Source organism: Bos indicus, chromosome 24, assembly GCF_029378745.1.
Source record: "Bos indicus isolate NIAB-ARS_2022 breed Sahiwal x Tharparkar chromosome 24, NIAB-ARS_B.indTharparkar_mat_pri_1.0, whole genome shotgun sequence".
Taxonomy (NCBI): Eukaryota; Metazoa; Chordata; class Mammalia; order Artiodactyla; family Bovidae; genus Bos; species Bos indicus.
This window is the reverse complement of record NC_091783.1, coordinates 2,537,911-2,556,041: the sequence shown is the minus strand read 5'-3', so window position 1 is coordinate 2,556,041 and position 18,131 is coordinate 2,537,911. Positions and strand designations below refer to the sequence as shown.

Here is an 18,131-nt window from a genome sequence, read left to right as displayed (position 1 = left end):
GATGCCTGGTATACAGCAGGTGTTCGATGAACTGCATCAGAATCTTTCTGGAAATGAAGCAGAATACAACTATCCACGTAGAGTCAAAGAGAAATCAAATCCTACTTACTCCCTAAACTTCTGGTGCCAGGGCAGACCTGCCTCAAGGTGCGCACTTCCCTCACAGACCTGCCCCGGGGGACACTGTACCCTGTTCCCCACCGCATTCCCCGCCCCCTCAGCCACGGCGTCCAGCGCCTAGTGGACACTCGGGCGTCATCTGGAGAATGGTGGGAGGTATGGGGATACTTGAAAGGGAATATAGACAGATCGTGTAAACACTGCGAATTGAAGGGATCAATTTCAGCGCCTTAACTGCGAACCGGCAAGCATGTAACGCTTACTGACACTTCGAGACGTAAACACCTCTTTTGTTGTCGGCGGATCCACAGCAGTGAAGTGAAATCTGTTCTTTTCATTTTACAAATATTTCGCGCCTTCTGTGTATGTCACTCGGATGAGTAACATAAGGCAAAACTGATATAAAGTTGGACGATGTAAACAGGGCATCTTCCCCTTTCATCTTACCCACGTTTATCAAGAAAACTCAAACAGGCCACCCTAGTTCCCTCCCTAGCAGCCGGCAGGGTGGAGGTGGGGTCAGGGATTTTACAAAGCCCCAGGTAGCCGCAGGGCCAATCACTGGTTTCTGGGCTTCATTCCTGGGGCGGGGAGCGAGCTCCGCGACCGCCAGCCCTGGAGCGAAGGGATGAACGGTTTAGATAGAGGAGGAGGCCTGCGCACCGCCCGTCTCCCCGCCCAGCACGCCCTGATCGCGCACAGCCTTGCTCGCCGGGGTCGCGGCGGGGGCTGCACCCTGGCGGCTGCTGCGGTCGCTGGACGCAGACAGGTCCGCAGTGCGCAGAGAAGAGCGCGCGACTGTTCTCGGAGAGGCGGTGGGCGGCGACCCACCCCATTAGGATTCGTCCAGTCCCTGCGCGAGCCTCGACTTCCGGGGGGCGGGGGGACCCCCGGGCAGCGCGGATTTCAGCCCGGCTGAGTCCTCGCTACATCTCAGCGGCACCCTGCGGACGACGGCGAAGGCGCAGACAGAGCGCTCGTCCGGTTGACCAAAAACTACGAGGGGAAAGCGGAGCCGGCCAGTTGGGGGGCGCGGCGAGCCCTCTCCACGAACCGCGCGCTGCTCTGCTGCGCGCCCGGCAGTGTCCCCGGAGCTCCGCGAGAAGGAAGGCGCGCGGAGCAACAGGTGCCGCCCGCAGCCTCTCGGGACGAGGAAAACGACCTGCAGGGGCGCGGAGCTGGTAAGGAGCAGAGAGAGCTCTCTCTTCCCGCAGGGCTGCGCCGGCCGGTCCCTCGTCCCCGGCTCGGTGGCCGATAAGCGGACGCCCGGAGCTCTTGGGACAGCCTTGTGAGTGCGGGAAGGTCCAGCTCCGGCTCCCGTCTGCGTTCTCTTCCAGGTGGCCCCGTCCGAAAAGACGGTGCCACTCGGCCCGGGCGCCTGGGTTCTGAGTGCCCTGAGCTGGGTCACCCGTAGCCCCTCCTTCCCCGGCAGGCGCCCTTCGCCAGCGCAACCTAGGCTCCCCCTGCGCGCCATGGAGCTGGAGGTTGGGAACTTCAGCGAGGGGAACGCGAGCGGGCTTGAGCCCCCGACCCCGGACCCCAGGCCGCTCTTCGGCATCGGCGTGGAGAACTTCGTCACGCTGGTGGTGTTCGGCCTGATCTTCGCGCTCGGCGTGCTGGGCAACAGCCTGGTGATCACCGTGCTGGCGCGCAGCAAGCCGGGCAAGCCGCGCAGCACCACCAACCTGTTCATCCTCAACCTGAGCATCGCCGACCTGGCCTACCTGCTCTTCTGCATCCCCTTCCAGGCCACGGTGTACGCGCTGCCCACCTGGGTGCTGGGCGCCTTCATCTGCAAGTTCATCCACTACTTCTTCACCGTGTCCATGCTGGTCAGCATCTTCACGCTGGCCGCGATGTCGGTGGACCGCTACGTGGCCATCGTGCACTCGCGCCGCTCCTCCGCCCTGCGGGTGTCCCGCAACGCGCTGCTGGGCGTGGGCTTCATCTGGGCTCTGTCCATCGCCATGGCCTCGCCGGTGGCCTACCACCAGCGCCTCTTCCACCGGGATGTCAGCAACCAGACCTTCTGCTGGGAGCAGTGGCCCAACCAGCGCCACAAGAAGGCCTACGTGGTGTGCACCTTTGTCTTCGGCTACCTGCTGCCGCTCCTGCTCATCTGCTTCTGCTACGCCAAGGTGCGGGGCGCCGGGCGGGTCCGCGGGCCCGGGGCGGCTCCTCTGTCCCCGCACCCCTCCGGGGCCCCGCCCCCTTTCCCTCGTCCCCCGCGAGTTTTCTGCCCGAGCCATCGCCTCCTCCGGCCGCGGCTTGGGCTCACGGGTTTGATGCTGTGCGCAAGTTGCTTGGAGTTTGGGCGACACCGGGAAAGTTTGCAGATCCGGGCGTCCGTCCTGGCCCCCGCAAGCCCTGGGCCCTGAGGTTGTCCCCAGAGGAGGCGGAGTTCAACGCCCACTTCTCAGGAGGTTTTAGCCTTGTAGCCCGCTCAGCCTGCCTGATTGCTTGCGTGGCCGCAGCGTTATGCGAGTGCCAGGTCCTGCCGAGCGGGCCCCTTTGCTGGATGGAGGGCCCGCGCGCGCCCCTCCGCAGCCCTCAACTGGGGTCGGATAGGGGGATTTCCCTGCCCGCGGGGTGCACGGGGCTGGGGCGCCGGCCAGGACCGGCTTTGTGAAACCGCTGCTCCTGGCCACAGAGCTTTGAATTTTATTTCATAACACAAATTAGGCGTCATAAATCCAAATGGTCAGAAGTATTTCCTCGCGGATTCTCCACAGAACGTTGGATGGATGGGTTTGCTGCTGCCGTTTCCTCATTTCAGCCCTTTTAGGAGGAGGTGAAGAATATTAAGTAGTTCAGGTGGCAGGTCTAAAGCCTCCGCTGGGAGACACACAGCTGACAAGCGTCTGGTCCCCCTACCCCGCATCTCCTTTCTCTCTGCAGTGCCCTTCCCCCCAGCTCAGCACAATCACGTTCTCTTTCATTAATAACACATGGTTTTGAAGATTTTGTACTGATCTAAAAGTCTTAAATCTTTTACACAACTTGTTTGTGTGTGTTAGTCACTCAGTCATATCTGACTCTTTGCGACCCCATGGACTGTAGCTGGTCAAGCTCCTCCGTCCATGGAATTCTCCAGGCATGAATACTGGTGTGGGTAGCCATTCCCCCTTCCAGGGGATCTTCCCCACCTAGGGATCAAACATGGGTCTCCCACATTGTAGGCATATTATTTGCTGTCTGAGCCACCATATCTGCTTAGTAATCAGGAGATGCAGTGCATTGGGTGAGATCCCCTCTCCCTGACACACCCTCCCCAATACCATCGCCACTAGAGAAATACTTCCGTGACCGAATTCTGAGCTCTGCTGCATTTTATCTTCTCTCTCTCTCTCTGTTTCTCAGTTTCTTTCTGATAAGCCTGTGATTCTAGGTCTGTGAATAATCAGGTGAAGTAGAACAGCAATCAGTTCTTATGTTCCACTCATAGTTCCCCCCCACCCCCCAGCAGAAATGTGGACTATGAGCCACCTGGTTTTGTTTGCCCTTCCCCCAGGTCATCTATCTAGAGCAGTGTCTATTTTGAATGGTAATGTTTTTGGATATGATCTGAAAGAATGTCCTGCACCAAAGGGTTGTGCATAAAGAGATGCAGTAAAGGCAGGAAATTGGGAATCACTGTAGCTTAGCTCTTTGATAAATGGCTGGTTTATTCCCTTTGCTTCTAGCAAAAGCAAATCAAAGCTTGGTCTGCACAGGGCAGAGGTCTCCAGTGTGCACTATGTCACTTGATCTGCAGGCGACCCAGTGGGTTGGAGCCACTGTGCATATTTTATTGATAAGGATAGAGGGTTTTGGAGGAGTGAAGCAGCTGATTGAGATTGTGAAGCTGGTAAAGCATTCAGGAAGGATTTCCATGCAGGGCTTCCTAGCCCCCTGGGGGATGTGGGCCTGTGGGGCATGGGCCTTGAGACTAGAGAGATTCTTAAAGTGTTTGGCTTTTCATTCATCATTACATGGGTTATGCTTGAAGCATATTCTTCCTTTGTTTCCCAAAAGTCTTTGGTCTTTTGGAAATTCAGGTCTTTTTAATGGAAACAACAAGATAAACTTCTAGGAAGAAACCAGCCTACATTTCTGTCATTTGAGAATTTATAAAAGTCACACCTAAGGTGAAGTTTCTAAATTAAAAAATTCAGTAAATACATGATCATTGGGATTTTTTTTTAAAATATGGAAATGGTTTGCCTTTAAGCATAACTGGAAATTTCTTTGAAATTCAAAGTAATATTTGCATATTCATTCTAGGGCTTGAAAAAAGGTAAAGATTAAAGACTTCAGTTGCTTTCCTTTGATCAGTCACTGCTTTGCATGGAAGGGTTTCACTACTTAAATGTTACATTCAAGATTGGTTGTTACCCCAAGGCCCAGATCAAAAGACATATAAAATCACAGTGTTTTTCTTGTTTTGTTTTTTTTGAAGTTAACAAAGGAATTGCATTCCAGAGCTGCCTTCTGTACTGACAGGAGTTTAGTGGAAGGTCCTTTGCACCTGCCCTCCCCGGAGACCCAGAGTGCGGGGCTGGAGGGTGAGTCTGGGGCGCCCACTGCTGCTGTGGGGCTGGCTCACTCTGCCCTCGGGGGGGTGCTTCTCCTGGGCCCTCCTTGGCCTGACACCAGATGAACTCGTGACCTGCCCGGTTCCCGCACCTGTGCCAGGACGGGTGTGGGCCTCCTGCACACACTTCTGAAAGCACGAGTGACGGGGAAGTGCCCGCTCACCACGTCATCAGCTTCCCGAGAAACGCAGTCATACCCCTTCCTCCTTTGATGGCGAGACCTTCGTGGGGTCCGTCACACGTGTCAGTGTGGGTCCGTAGTGTGCACTCATGGAGTGGAACAGAGCCAGGAGAAACATGCTTGGGCTTTTCCTCCGTGGACCGCTCCACTACGTTCCTTAGGCGTTTCGTAGTTATGAGATGTGACCCCCGAGTCTGTGGAAGGACTGAGTGGCCCCGGCCCGGTAACATAGCAGGTAACATCTCAGTTTTCCACGTGGGGCCCTCTCCAGGCAGCCCTCGCTGACGCTGCCTGCCATCTCTCCCTTTCTTTCAGTGACTGGAGTCCTCCTCTGGCGGTGGGGAGGCTGTCCCCAAGGAACCTGGCCCGGTTGGTCCTCGCCGGGAGGGGCCCTGTCCAGCCCGTTCCTCCCTCTTGAAAGTCCTCTTCGTTTGTTCCTGCACAAGCCTCCCTTCTGTCGTTCTCTTCCATTTGATTTTTAATACCCCAGTTGCTGATGGCAGGACAGTAGATGGGCCCATTGTTGCTGTACTGAGAGTGACCCCAGATGTCCCCATAGTAAGTGAGAGGCTTGTCTTGTGGAGGATGCTGAGCCCCTGTGGGAAGTGAGCAGTATTTCGGTAGGGCTGGGAGTTTGGAGTCAGAAATTCACACCCCATGACAGCTGCTTTTCGGGGGTAGGGAATCGTGAAAGTGAAGTGAAAGTGTTAGTCGCTCAGTCATGTCCGCCTCTGTGACTCCAGGGACTGTAGCCCACTAGGCTCCTCTGTCCATGGGATTCTCCAGGCAAGAATACTGAAGTGGGGTGCCATGGCCTTCTCCAGGGGATCTTCCCTACCCAGGCATCGAACCCACTGCAGGCAGATTCTTTACCATCTGAGCCGCCAGGGAAGCCCAGGGAATTGTGAAGTGGTGGATAAATCCCATGGCTTCTCGATCAGGGAGTGCCCAGTGACTCCGGAGGGTTGCATCTGCCCAGACAGAGCAGCTTTCGTAATATGTTCAATTTGATTAAATTATTTCCATGCTGTGGTGCTCCAGGGGGACAGGGAGGTGGCTGGAACACTGTTTCCAGTGTTTGGAGGGACTCAACTGAGCAATTGACCGGCAGTCTCAAGCCCTTAGTCACCCTGAGCTGATTGTCCTTAGGTTTTTCACTCATAAGAATGAACTCAAGACCTGCCTGGAGTGTGTACCACCATCCCGACCCTGTTGTATGGCTTATGGTGCAAATTCTTGTGTGGAACCACAGTGTCTCACATCATTTCTCCTGAGTATGACTCTGGCGAGAGAAGACAAAACTAATTTCTCTAAGGAAGGAAACAAGTGTCTCCTTGGAAGCCTCCCTGATGGGCCATTAGTTGTAGAACCTTGCAGAAAGGTGGCCTGTCAGCTATCAGCGTGTTGGAAGGCAGTCTGTAGTTTTCCCACGCATCTAGGATTTAACATGTAGCAGGGACCTGGAATTGTGGAAATGTAGACTCTTAGGGGAAACCAGGTGGCAGGGAGGCCAGCGGGGATGCAGGTATGGGCAGCGGAGTGGGTCTTTCTGGAAGAAACCTTGGAGCTACCCGCACCAGAGCTCTGCCAACAGGTGCTCCAGACACAGGTGATTAGAAGACCAGATGTTCATGGCAATCCACAGTCGTCATTACTCCACCAGCTCATGTGAATTGCAGCTTGCGTGATTTTGTAAACCATGGTCTTCCCTTTGCAGAACATCAGGAAATGTCACTGCAAAGTGGACAATGAATTGTGCGGTCTGAGGCAAACCGATTTTATCTGTCTGTGTTTTTCAGGTCCTTAACCATTTGCATAAAAAGTTGAAGAACGTGTCAAAGAAGTCAGAGGCATCAAAGAAAAAGGTAAAACTCATGGGTTTACATTTTCTGTGCCGTTTCCGGAGCTTGGTTTAATGTATACTCTTAGCTCTCCTGCATCCTCCTGTGAAATTATGGTTCCTGGGTTCGGCGATTTGAAATGAACATCTTAGCCCTGGGCAGAGAGGAGACATGGAGAGTCAGCTGCTGAGGGTGGGCAGGTGACTGAGCTGCCTGAGAACGTGGGCGGAGGTCTGGGGAGGGGCCGAAAGGTGTGTCTTCTGGATTCTGAGCCTCTGGAGAAGGTGTGCTGTGGGTGACTGGGACAGGGTGTCAGGTGGCTGGACCCACAGTTTGCTTGAGCAGGTGGTGCTCGTGGTAAAGAACCCACCTGCAAGTGCAGGAGTCCCGAGTTCCATTCCTGGTTTGGGAGGATTCCCTCGAGGAGGGCACAGCAACCGCTCCGGTCCTCTTGCCTGGAGAACCCCATGGACAGAGGAGCCTGGCGGACTACAGTCCATGGGGTCGCAGAGACACGATTGAAGAGACTTAGCAGACACACTTCTTTTATTGTGTATTTACCGTCTCTGATGTGGAGCCAGGAGGCCCGTCTTAATTATCTTTCGAGCGAGTACTGTTGTATCCCTCCCTGAAGCCTCGCAGCAGTTGCTGTGCTCTGCTCTCTTCCTCCCAGTCGGGTGCTGGTTTGGCCCCCTGGGGGCAGAACTGAAGATGGGAGCGGCCTCAGGGGGGTCCAGCCCATCTTTAATTGTCTTTCTCATTCTCCCCTGAATCCCGATTCCCACAAGCTTCCCCTGAAGAGTTTGACAGCATCTAACACCCTGCAATTTATTATGTTTCAAACCCAGTTTGAGGGAAAGCTATTTTACAAATTGGGATTAATTTACCTCTTACTCAGATCATATCCTGGAGAAGGAAATGACAACCCACTCCAGTATTCTTGCCTGGAAAATCCCACGGAGAGAGGAGCCTGGTGGGCTGCAGTCCCTAGAGTCACAAAGAGTTGGACACGACTAAGCAACTGAACTGAACTGAAAGATTAGTGAGCATTTTAACATTTACATTGTTTGGTTTTATATGTATATGTGTACATGTGTGTGTGTGTGTGTGTGTGTGTGTGTGTATGAGGCATGTGTATTGTTGTTGTGTTAGTTGCTCAGTCATTCCGACTCTTTGTGACTTTGTGGACTGTTGCCCGCCAGGCTCCTCTGTCCATGGGATTCTCCAGACAAGAATACTGCAGTGGTTGCTCTGCCCTTCTCCAGGGCATCTTCCTGACCCAGGGATCAAACCTGGGTCTCCCACTTTGCAGGCTGCTTCTTTACAGTCTGAGTCACTAGGGAAGCACAAGACACTCACATGTGAGGGAATATATTATATGTGCTTAGGCGCTCAGTTGTGTCTGACTCTTTGCAACCATGGACCATAGTTCACCAGGCTCCTCTGTCCATGGGGATTCTTTAGGCCAGAAAACTGGAGTGGGTATCCATGCCCTCCTCCAGGGGATCTTCCCATCACAGGGATCAAACCCAGGTCTCCTGCACTGCAGGCAAATTCTTTACCATCTGAGCCACCAGGGAAGCCCAAGAATACTGGAATGGGTAGCCTTTCCCTTTCCGGGGGATCTTCCTGACCCAGGAATTGAATCAGGGTCTCCTGCATTGCAGGCAGATTCTTTACTGGCTGAGCCACCAGGGAACGTATATGTAAATGCAATTCTTCCCACGGGAGAAGTTCTCAACATTTGGAGGAGGGAAGATTTCCTCTTCTATTCTCACAACCTCTGACCCTTAATAACCACTGAACAGATGTCAGATTTCTTTTGATGTATTTAATTACTTCCTTGTTTGCATAGAATAAATAGTTTGTGTATGTGCATGTACCTGGGTCTAGGCAAAGGCTAGCAGACATGTGTAGGGAGTAGGGTAGGAAGAGGGAACGGGGAGACGGAGGGGAGGGCCCAGGGTGGAGAGCCAGCCCGTCTCTGCCTGGAGGCCGAGGTTGGGTCGGCTCCGCTGATGCTGCTTTGGGTCCAGGCAGAAAAGAGTGTTCCTGGGTGTGTACACACTCAGTTTCTGATGGATCATGGAGTGATGTGAGAAGATCTTGGAGGTTTATTCATTTCAGCTGTACCCATTTCTGGCTTCCCGCCTCAGTGGCTGCATAGGGCCCCTTCCCCTGTGCTGTGTCCATCCATAAGGGCTCCACTTCGTTTGAAGGCTGGTAGCGCTCTTGGGGTGGAGGGTTAGGTTCAACACAAACTTGCTCAACAGCTCTCCTGCCTGTTTGGAGGAAAATAGAGAAGAAGAGTGTGCTTTTCTTTGCCAAAATAGTACTGACCACAGTACAGAGCCCAGCCTTGATTAACACTAGGCTTGGCTGGACCTAGAGAAATGTTTTCTGGCACAAGGCTGATCAGATAGGAAAATAAGATTCTTAACAATTTCTGGAAGACTTCCCAGTCGGGTAGACTTCCCCAGGATGGTTCCTGGTAATAGGGAGGTATATGTGAGACCCTCGTGGTACCTTCTTAACCATGAGGTTCTTTTAACAGCTGCTCTTTTCCCCCATCTGGCTTGGAGTAACTCAACAAGCTTTTTGGCTGTCATTTGTACAATTTACAAAATGTTTCTCATCAGTCTCATCATTTAGTCACTTTTTCCTTCCCTGCCAAGTTCCATTAGATGGATTATGAGCAAAATTCTTTGAAGGAAAAAAAATTCAGATGTCTCAGATGGCTTGAAAAAGAGCATCTCACAGGAAGAGGAGAAATTACTATTTTTCAGATACTTTCAGTGCAAGAAGTAAAAAGAAGGCAGGCTAATAAAAGGCCCAACCTTAGGTATAAGAATTCATGCAGAGACTTGGCACATAACCTTCAACGAGGGCTTCTTCCCTATCCAACGGTGATGCTGTGGTCCTGCACGCTACATGGACAGACGGGAACGTAGGCGATGCATTGGGTGTAAACCCATTTGTGATTCAGGCAAATGATACTGTAAGAAATGAAAATAGCCCCCATCCCCACAGAGGGCCTCGTCTCCTCACTGACTTTTCTAAGGGGAAGAGCAGAAGCAGGTTTGGAACCTTTCCGAGGAGGCGGTGTGGGTCAGCCCGGGTGCGGTCAGCACCGAGGAAGCTCCTCAGCCTTCTCCTGGAGGTGGGAGAGGTCGCTTGCTTTTGTTGTGGCTTCTGCGGAATTCTTCACTGATTCTTCAAGCACTCATGAGCTATGTAGGAAGGCAGGTTCCTGGGTGGGTACGTCATCCGCACGACCTGTGGAAGCAGCGCTGTGGGCCGTGAGACCCCGATACTTGAATTTTCATGAAGTGCTGCATAACGATGGCTCGCTGACCTGCTGCAAACCCAGGTCTGCGGTTGTTGTACAGTTGCTCAGTCGTGTCCGACTCTGCGACCCCATGGACTGCAGCAACCAGGCTTCCCTGTTTCTCACCAAACTCGTGCCCATTGAGCTGGTGATGCCATCCAGCCATCTCATCCTCTGTTGACTCCTCCTCCTCCCGTCTTCAATCTTTCCCAGCATCAGGGTCTTTTCCAATGAGTCAGTTCTTCGCATCAGGTGGCCAAAGTACTGGAGCTTCAGCTTCAACATCAGAACACCCAGGACTGATCTCCTTTAGGATGGACTGGTTGGATCTCCTTGCAGTCCCAGGGACTCTCAAGAGTCTTCTCCAGCACCACAGTTCAAAAGCATTGATTCTTTGGTGCTCAGCCATTATTTTGTTAGTACAGTGGGTTATTTTGACCAGATCTTGACCTTGAGGTGGTGTGTTCCAGGTGCATGTTTTCTGAGTTGGGGGTGGGTGAGGGCACTGTTCCGTGGGTGGATGTCTTTCTGCATCCCTCCCATGTCTTCCCAGTTCCGTGGTCCTGGTCCTCTGATGTGAGAGAGACAGAGGAGGGAGCCATGCGTGTCTCTCCCTGGACACCTTGATGTGCTGGCATCGTGTGAAGCTGTGGCTGGTATGGAGGCCACTCCTGTACCAGCTCGGATGGGCTGAGATGCCTATGAAATAGGCAGAAAATAAATAGTGAACCTTTGTCGACACATAGCGGGGAGCACAAACATTGTATTAAACAAGCATTCTGTTAAAGTCTTTTGGGAGCGTCATTTGATAAAAGATAAAGTTTATGTAAGTACCCATTGATATTCTTTCCTGATTTATGTACAATCTTAAGTCACTCACATTTCAAAGCTACAGGCAGACCAAGGAAAGGAACCTTGCTCATGGTTCTGAAAAGACCAGTAGACCTGCTAAAAATAAAAGGCAGGTTTTGAATGACCTTGGGTAGACATACACAGAAACAAACCCTCCATAGAAAAGCCACCCTGCTGACAGTTGCCCTACAGGGATACAGATACAGTGTGGCTCTTATCTGTAAGCTGTCGGGTGTAGTTCTGCCCTCAGCTTGTTACTTAGTGAAAACCTCCTGAAAGGAGCAGTGAAACAGAATATCCAGAGAGCATGCATTTTGTGCTGCACAGAAATGGCCTTCCTGCCTTAGGAAGGACAGTGGGTGTGCTCCTTGCTATTTGTAGGTGTAATTGTGTCTAGGTGGTTACTGAATCATCAGGAACACATCCCATACACTAACGGGTAAACGGACGGACAGCAGACGATCCTTGACATCCGGGAGCGGGGTGCTGGTCTGCTCTGCGTGTTGTGCGTGCGGCAGCCTCAGTCTGGAAACCTGCCGCCCTGGAAACCCTGCGGTCAGCTTTGTACCCGAACTGTTTGAAGGTGTTAAGTGGGCCAGGTCCAGTCAGAGAATCATCAGGTTGGGTCACCCCAGTCACAGGCCAGGAGGCTGAGGCCCAGGGAGGTGGCCTCAGTTTTCAAAGGTCATCAAACTCTTGGCTTTTGCATGGCCCGTGGCACCTTCTGACCATCGCGTGGTCAGAGTAAACATGAGTGTAACTCCCGTCTCTGGCGCCCTGACCGCCCTTGCTCCGACCTCGTCCTGAAGTCCGAGCATCTCCTCTCCCGTCTCTGCCGGGTTCCCTGGCTTCCAGCCTGCGTCTTGGACAAACTTCCTCTCCGAGTCAGTCAGCTACCCTGCGTCTCTTCTGGAAGATTTGCTATCTTAAGCCTCATGTTCTGGGCACTGTGGGCTGTGACAGTCAGGTTCTAACTCACAGGAAGTAAGAGCAAAGTCATGGCATAACATAAGAACATTCCTGCAGGGTGGAGGTCCAAGCTTGTCCTGTGAAAGGACCTGTGGGTCCACAGCGGTTTCCTGGTCGGGGAGTCCCTGCTCCGTGGTTGTGAGGCTGGAGGGAAAATAAGCACCTTCCTTCTCTCTCTCCTTCCCCTCCACCCTGCCTCCCTGAATTCATGGATCCCAGTGGGATTGCTTCTCTCCAGGGGCAGAGTGGACAGGGGACCACCGGGCCACACTTATAGCTCCTTTAGGGGTGTGACTGCCACATGAAGGTCAACACCCAGAGCAGGTTTAGGACGCACTTGATTCTGAGGAAATGTACAGGAAATTCCCTCTGTCAGTGCATGAGCTAGAACGCTGTTCCTGTCTGTTGTGATCAGCATCTCTGCTTTCTTCCCTTCTCCTCTGTTGTAATCAGCGCCTCTGCTTCCTTCCCTTCTCCTAGACGGCGCAGACGGTGCTGGTGGTGGTGGTGGTCTTCGGAGTCTCCTGGCTGCCCCACCACGTCATCCATCTCTGGGCTGAGTTTGGGGTGTTCCCGCTGACCCCCGCCTCCTTCTTCTTCAGGATCACGGCCCACTGCCTGGCCTACAGCAACTCCTCCGTGAACCCCATCATTTATGCCTTTCTCTCCGAAAACTTCAGGAAGGCTTATAAGCAAGTGTTCAAGTGCCACGCCCGCAAGGAGTCACCTCTTAATGACACTAAAGAAAATAAAAGTCGACTAGACACCCCACCATCAACCAATTGTACTCACGTGTGAAAAAAAGAGTATTATTTCAAAATGTGGTATTTGCATGCATGTGGACCAGACAGAGAAATACACTGCAGTGTTAAGCAAGGCAGTAACTTGCTATCTTAACAACAATTCATATTATATTGATTGAATTCCACTTGTGTTTAAAAAGTACTTTGATCTACCTGGAAAATCCCTAGGTCTAGTGAAGGCCATTTCTAAATTTTATTTTATTTCTAAATTCTATTCCATAAGCAAAAAAAGAATAATATAGTTTTATACATCTTAAGAAATGAAAGTTTCTCAAGAAACTTTATTTAAAGACTGTAAAGAGTCTATAATAGGACTGTCTAGATTTGTACTCTTTGTAGGATAAGGAAGAAGGGCCTGTCAAGGTGGTCAGGAATATTTGTGATCTACGTATTTTGGAAACAAATGTAATTAGAAAACACATGCTTTAGTTCTTCAATTTTAAGATCAGTGGTAATGTTGAAACTATATGTGTCTCAGATACGATTATGGACACTTGATCCTGAGTTTTATTTTGGGGGCCGTTTGTATTAAGACATATCCATCTGATGGAAATAAGCTTATTTGCACATTTGCTGCATCTGCTCCCAGCTGTAAGCAGTGCATGCGGCTTCTGCAGCGTGCTGTGTCCGTCTGCAGTCATGAGGTCTCTTAAGCTCATCTCAGGCAGTCAGCAGCAAGACCCTGGGTTGTCAGCCATCAGGATGTCAGTGAAAAGCTATGCTGTGAACTTAGTCTTCGTTGAGATGACCAAAAAAATCAGGGAAAACCACCACCTGAAACTATCCTCATGGTGGAAGCTGTGAATGAGTTTCTGAGAATGAAACTGGACATTAAGAATTTACATATTGACACACACATATGTATATTTTAAGGTATTAGCTATGCCTTGAGTGGAATCTACTCAAAAGGAGAATTTTTAAAATGTCAGTGAAAATGATGTACAGAAAATAATTTCTATGAATTCAGAATAATTTCTATGAATTATAAGCCACATGAGATAATGGTCATGCCATGTGAGGCAAGTTAGTAAGCGTAGTAAAATGTCTGGTTCAGATAAACTTTGAAAAAACAGTCTAATGGTTGGATATAGCTGGGCATATCATGTCCAAACAAATGCTTTTTTCATCAAATTTGTAATGATGTCTAATGCATATTTATCCCAAATATTGCTCCCTCTAGAAATGTTAATTTGGGGTTCAAATCATCATAACTTAGTTTCAAATGTAGTTTTTGTGACAGTTTTATATTTAATAATGAGAAAATGGTATGAAAAGATGAAATGATTCTATATTAGTAAATAATTTTCAGACTGCAAGACTGATACATTTTAGGATGACACAAAAGCAAGAAAAAAATTTTTAAAAAGAATTTTGTGTAATGCATACCTGAGTCATATGAGGACTTCATGTGAAATATCAAATTTTGGATCAAAAAGATCAACTCAGTGTAAGTCTTTGCATGTTAGCTTCTCTAGTTTGTGAATTTATTTTACTAACTATATTCCTCCAGCTAACAGTATTTACATTTGCCACCTTATAAATAGTTCTCTGGATAGAAGAGGAGAAAATTGTCAGAGGATGGGAAATCATGACTTTTCATGTTTGATGGCCAGGGGAAAAATTGTACATACACCTATGTGAGTATTTTTAAGAACAATGTAATTCCTTTGCACAGAAAAATGTTTGCACTTTATTCAAACATGGCAGCAGAAACATTTTACTCTGATGACGGTACCGCACGAGTTTTGTGGAACTTGAAGCTGCCGTTGCACACGCCAGGACGTCTTCTGTGTGTGTGGATTCACGCAGCTGCACAAAGAGGCGCGTCCTGCTTGGACTTGCTCGGCTGGCAGTGGCTCCCCGCACTGTGGCCGCTCTCTTCCGATTCCCACGCACACAAAGGAAGCCTTGGAACAAACGCAGGAGCCACTGCTGCCCTATTCGGGCAAGTGCTGACATGGGTTTGTACATGATGTACTTACCCTTGTCATGCCTTGGTCACTTCCAGATGCTGTCATCTCCGATTTGCAGAGCCCAGAGCTCCGGGTATAAATGCGCATTGCTTCATTTCACAGGCCGGTGGGCTCTTCTGTCCAGCGTCATTCTAATCAATTCCTCTTGTTTAGAGTTTACATTGTCTCCTCCTCAAATGAGTTTCGGTGGTAACGGAGGTCTGCAAAGATGTAAAACTGCATACAGTTTCCTGAGTGAGGGGTTCCAGAAGAACTTGTATCTGCAGACCAAGTACTTCCTGGGGCACCCTTGTAATCATGTGTAATTAATGGGGACCCATTCAGAGGCCCCACCCCTTCTTCACTGAGTAACCCAGACCCCCCTCTTCTCTTTCCCCCCAGTACTAGCAGCCAGGCTAAAGGAGATACACCCGCTGCACCTCCCCACCCCCGGTGCGCCTTTAAAGTCCGGATGCTGGGTAAACCTCATTTTTCTGCAAACTTCAAAGAAAAATGATGCTTTCTCCTTAGACTTGGCTGCCCTAGTGGCCCAAGGCAGCTGTTATCTTTCTGGGCCTTTTGCTTTCTCGTGCGGAGATGGCTCTGGAATATTTAAATAGCGGGCATACTGGCTGTTTCATATGCATAAAGCACGATTTCGGTTCCTTGCTGATGAATATGGGGACACGGTTGAGGAGCTGGTCTTGTCCTGTCTCCTCAGGAGTTGCTGAGACAGAGTCTCTCTGCTGCTCCGACCATGTATGTGCTCAGCAATGTGGGGGCTGAGCCCATTTCTGAGTATCTTAGGGAAATCCTTTTGCTGTAAATGGAACTATTTTACTCCACACACTGGGGATCAAACCGTCGTCCCCCTCTCCTCTGCATCTCCAAGCCCTGTGTGCTCACGTCCTACCTTGCTCCGATCCAGAGTTCCTCACTCTGACATAAGCCACAGTAAAATTCCTCCATCGCCCCAGGCGTATCTGTGGAGAGATGTCTGAACTGCGTGACTCATGCAAGGCTAAAAGCTTCTTGTGACTCAACTTCAAATTGTGATCCTGAGGATAATTGCATTTGCTCGATGTCTCAGATACATTGAGATGGTGCAGAAATAATTCCTAGACGTTAACTGATACCCAAGGTCAGGTTCTGGGCAGTAGACGATCCCTTCTCTCTCCACAGATGCCGTACGATCCCCAGTGCTTATGCTTGAAGCAGCCTTACATCAAGGAAAGCAATGTATTATATACCTTTGTCATGTTCTTGCTGAATAATTTATTAAATGTGTATAAGAACCACATAGTCATGTAAATTGAATCAGGAGATCAAAATGGCTGCTTCTGGAAACTTACCTAAAATCTGTCAATTTCCAGCTGCACTGATTGCAAATATCTTCCTGACTTTATACTTCTAAGTGATTTTCTCTGTAAGCTAGTCATGTTGTTCTGGGTCATCAAAAAACGTTGCATATTAAGTTATTTGTCAAGCAGATGTCAATGACTCGTTTATCTAAGGATGTGCTAATTTTAAAAGTTTCCACATAGCTAGAGCAAGTAGCCTAAACTGCTGATGGTGACTTGTTATCTTGGAAGGAAAAAAACTGCAAAAGGGATTCAATTTATGCTATATTTTAACATTTTCCTTTTTAAAAGTGGAAAATTGAGCCTCTAGAATCACGTAAAAAGCTTCAGCGTCCCTGGTGTGGGCTGGGTGTACCTCAGGCAGCTGTGTGCAGGGGAGCGTGCCGGGTGTTGTCTGCGTAGCTCAGGGGCCTCTGTTTGTTTTCCCGTGAGAGCACCGCATGGCTCTGATGCTGGTTTCTTCTCCTCTGTGGGTGTGAGGGGCCGGTGCACGCACTCCACCCTCTGAACCTGGGACTCGGCCGTGGGCAGGTCTGCTCGTGTGGTGAGGTCTCCAGGAATGGCAGCAGGCCTGGGCGCAGCCCCTCTGCTGGGTCCTGCGCTCAGGGTCAGGGCCCTCCCACAGCTGTTTTCAGGCCTTGGAGATCGGGGTTCTGTCCTGGGGGCATCAGGAGTGGTGGGGACACCTCAGCGATGGGGAGTGGAGGGGGAAGGTGGCGGGTGACGTCTCTTCCTTTGGTCAAACTTTCCCTCCGGGTCTGTGAATGTTGGCTAAGTTTGCTGTATTCACACAATTGTGTGAAGAGCCAATTTTGTAGCTAAATGTTTTCGTGTTGCTTTGGGGTAGAAAGCCTCATCCTTTTTGGTCTCTTTTAGATTGAAGTGTAGTTGATTTACAATATTGTGTTAGTTTCTGGTGTACAGCAAAGTGACTCAGTTATACGTATATAATACAGATTCTTTTTCAGATTCTTTTCCATTATGGTTATTATAACATATTGAATAGAATTCCCTGTGCTGTACAGCAGGCCCTTGTTGGCTACTATTTTATACATTGTGTGTGTATCTGTTAATCCCAAACTCCCAATTTATCCCTTCTGCCCCTTCTCCTTTGGTAACCGTAGTTTTGTTTTGTTTTTTTTTAATTGGAGGACAATTTCTCTACAATATTGTGTTGGCTTCTGTCTATGAGTCTGTTTCTGCTTTGTAAGTTCATTTGAATAATTTCCTTTTAGATTTTGCATATAAGGGCTGTCATATAATATTTCTCCTTCTCTGACTTCACTCAGTATGACAATCTCCAGATCTTTGCATATGGCTGCAAATGGCATTTTTTCATCCTTCTTTTTTTTTTTTAGATGACTGAGCAGTATTCCATTGTATGTGTGTACCACATCATCTTTATCCATTCATCCGTCGAAGGACATTTAGGTTTCTTTCATGTCCTGGCTGTTCTGAATAATGGTGCTGTGAACACTGGAGTGCGTGGATCTTTTTGAATTACGAGTTTTCTCTGGATTTACACCTGGAGTGGGATTGCTGACGTGTATGCAAGTCCCATTCTTTTTTGCTGGGGAATAGTTTTCTGAGAACCTCAAGAAATGGGGGGCTGTGCCCCCAGTTCTCAACATTTTAGAGAAGCCACCGGCCGCTGGCTGCTAGAATCGATGGGAACTGGAATCTGCCACTTAGACTCTTAGACTCTTAGGTAGTGGGATCAGCAAGGCGACCTGGGGTTTGGGGGGAGCTGTGCAGTCTGCTGTCGGTTTTCTTTGGGACATCGTGTTCTGCAGAACCTTATTTCAGAAGATAGGGTGTTTCCTATTGAAATGAGAACTGAAGTGTTCTGAAGACCACTGTGGATCCATTAGGCTTGTTTTCTCCCTTCAGCTGGCTTGTTTGGGGCTGTCATGCTAACCTGCCTTGCGGTGCGTGGAAATGTGGGAGTCTGGGCGCTGGTGCGGGTGGAGAGGGAGCTCAGCCGTCTTTGAGCGTGTCCTTCACGCCTTTCAGCGTCAGAGCCAGCGGAGAGCCGACTTCTGGCCCCGCGGGGCTGACCAGCAAAGGAAGCCCGGCTCGTCATGCCTGGCTGTAAGCTGCAGACTCCAGGAAAGTGCCCCGCGTCCCTGTTTCTGTGTGGGGTGAGGGGA

The 18,131-nt window shown here is 50.0% G+C and overlaps 1 protein-coding gene across 1 annotated transcript; it reads left to right on the top strand.

The window, feature by feature from the left end:
- Nucleotides 1-233: 233 nt before the first annotated feature.
- GALR1 (galanin receptor 1) lies at nucleotides 234-15,915 on the top strand. The gene is made up of 3 exons (XM_019987007.2): nucleotides 234-2,258; nucleotides 6,675-6,740; nucleotides 12,346-15,915. Exons 1-3 carry the CDS (start codon nucleotides 1,593-1,595, stop codon nucleotides 12,661-12,663), a joined length of 1,050 nt encoding a protein of 349 aa, XP_019842566.1. The 5' UTR covers nucleotides 234-1,592; the 3' UTR covers nucleotides 12,664-15,915.
- Nucleotides 15,916-18,131: the final 2,216 nt, after the last annotated feature.

What these genes read in the sequence shown, in the direction of transcription:
- GALR1 (XM_019987007.2), top strand. Translation starts at nt 1,593, where the DNA reads ATGGAGCTGGAGGTTGGGAACTTCAGCGAGGGGAACGCGAGCGGGCTT. An exon ending in TCTGCTTCTGCTACGCCAAG is followed by an intron (nt 2,259 to 6,674) that starts GTGCGGGGCGCC and finishes TGTGTTTTTCAG; the next exon opens with GTCCTTAACCATTTGCATAA. An exon ending in CAGAGGCATCAAAGAAAAAG is followed by an intron (nt 6,741 to 12,345) that starts GTAAAACTCATG and finishes CCCTTCTCCTAG; the next exon opens with ACGGCGCAGACGGTGCTGGT.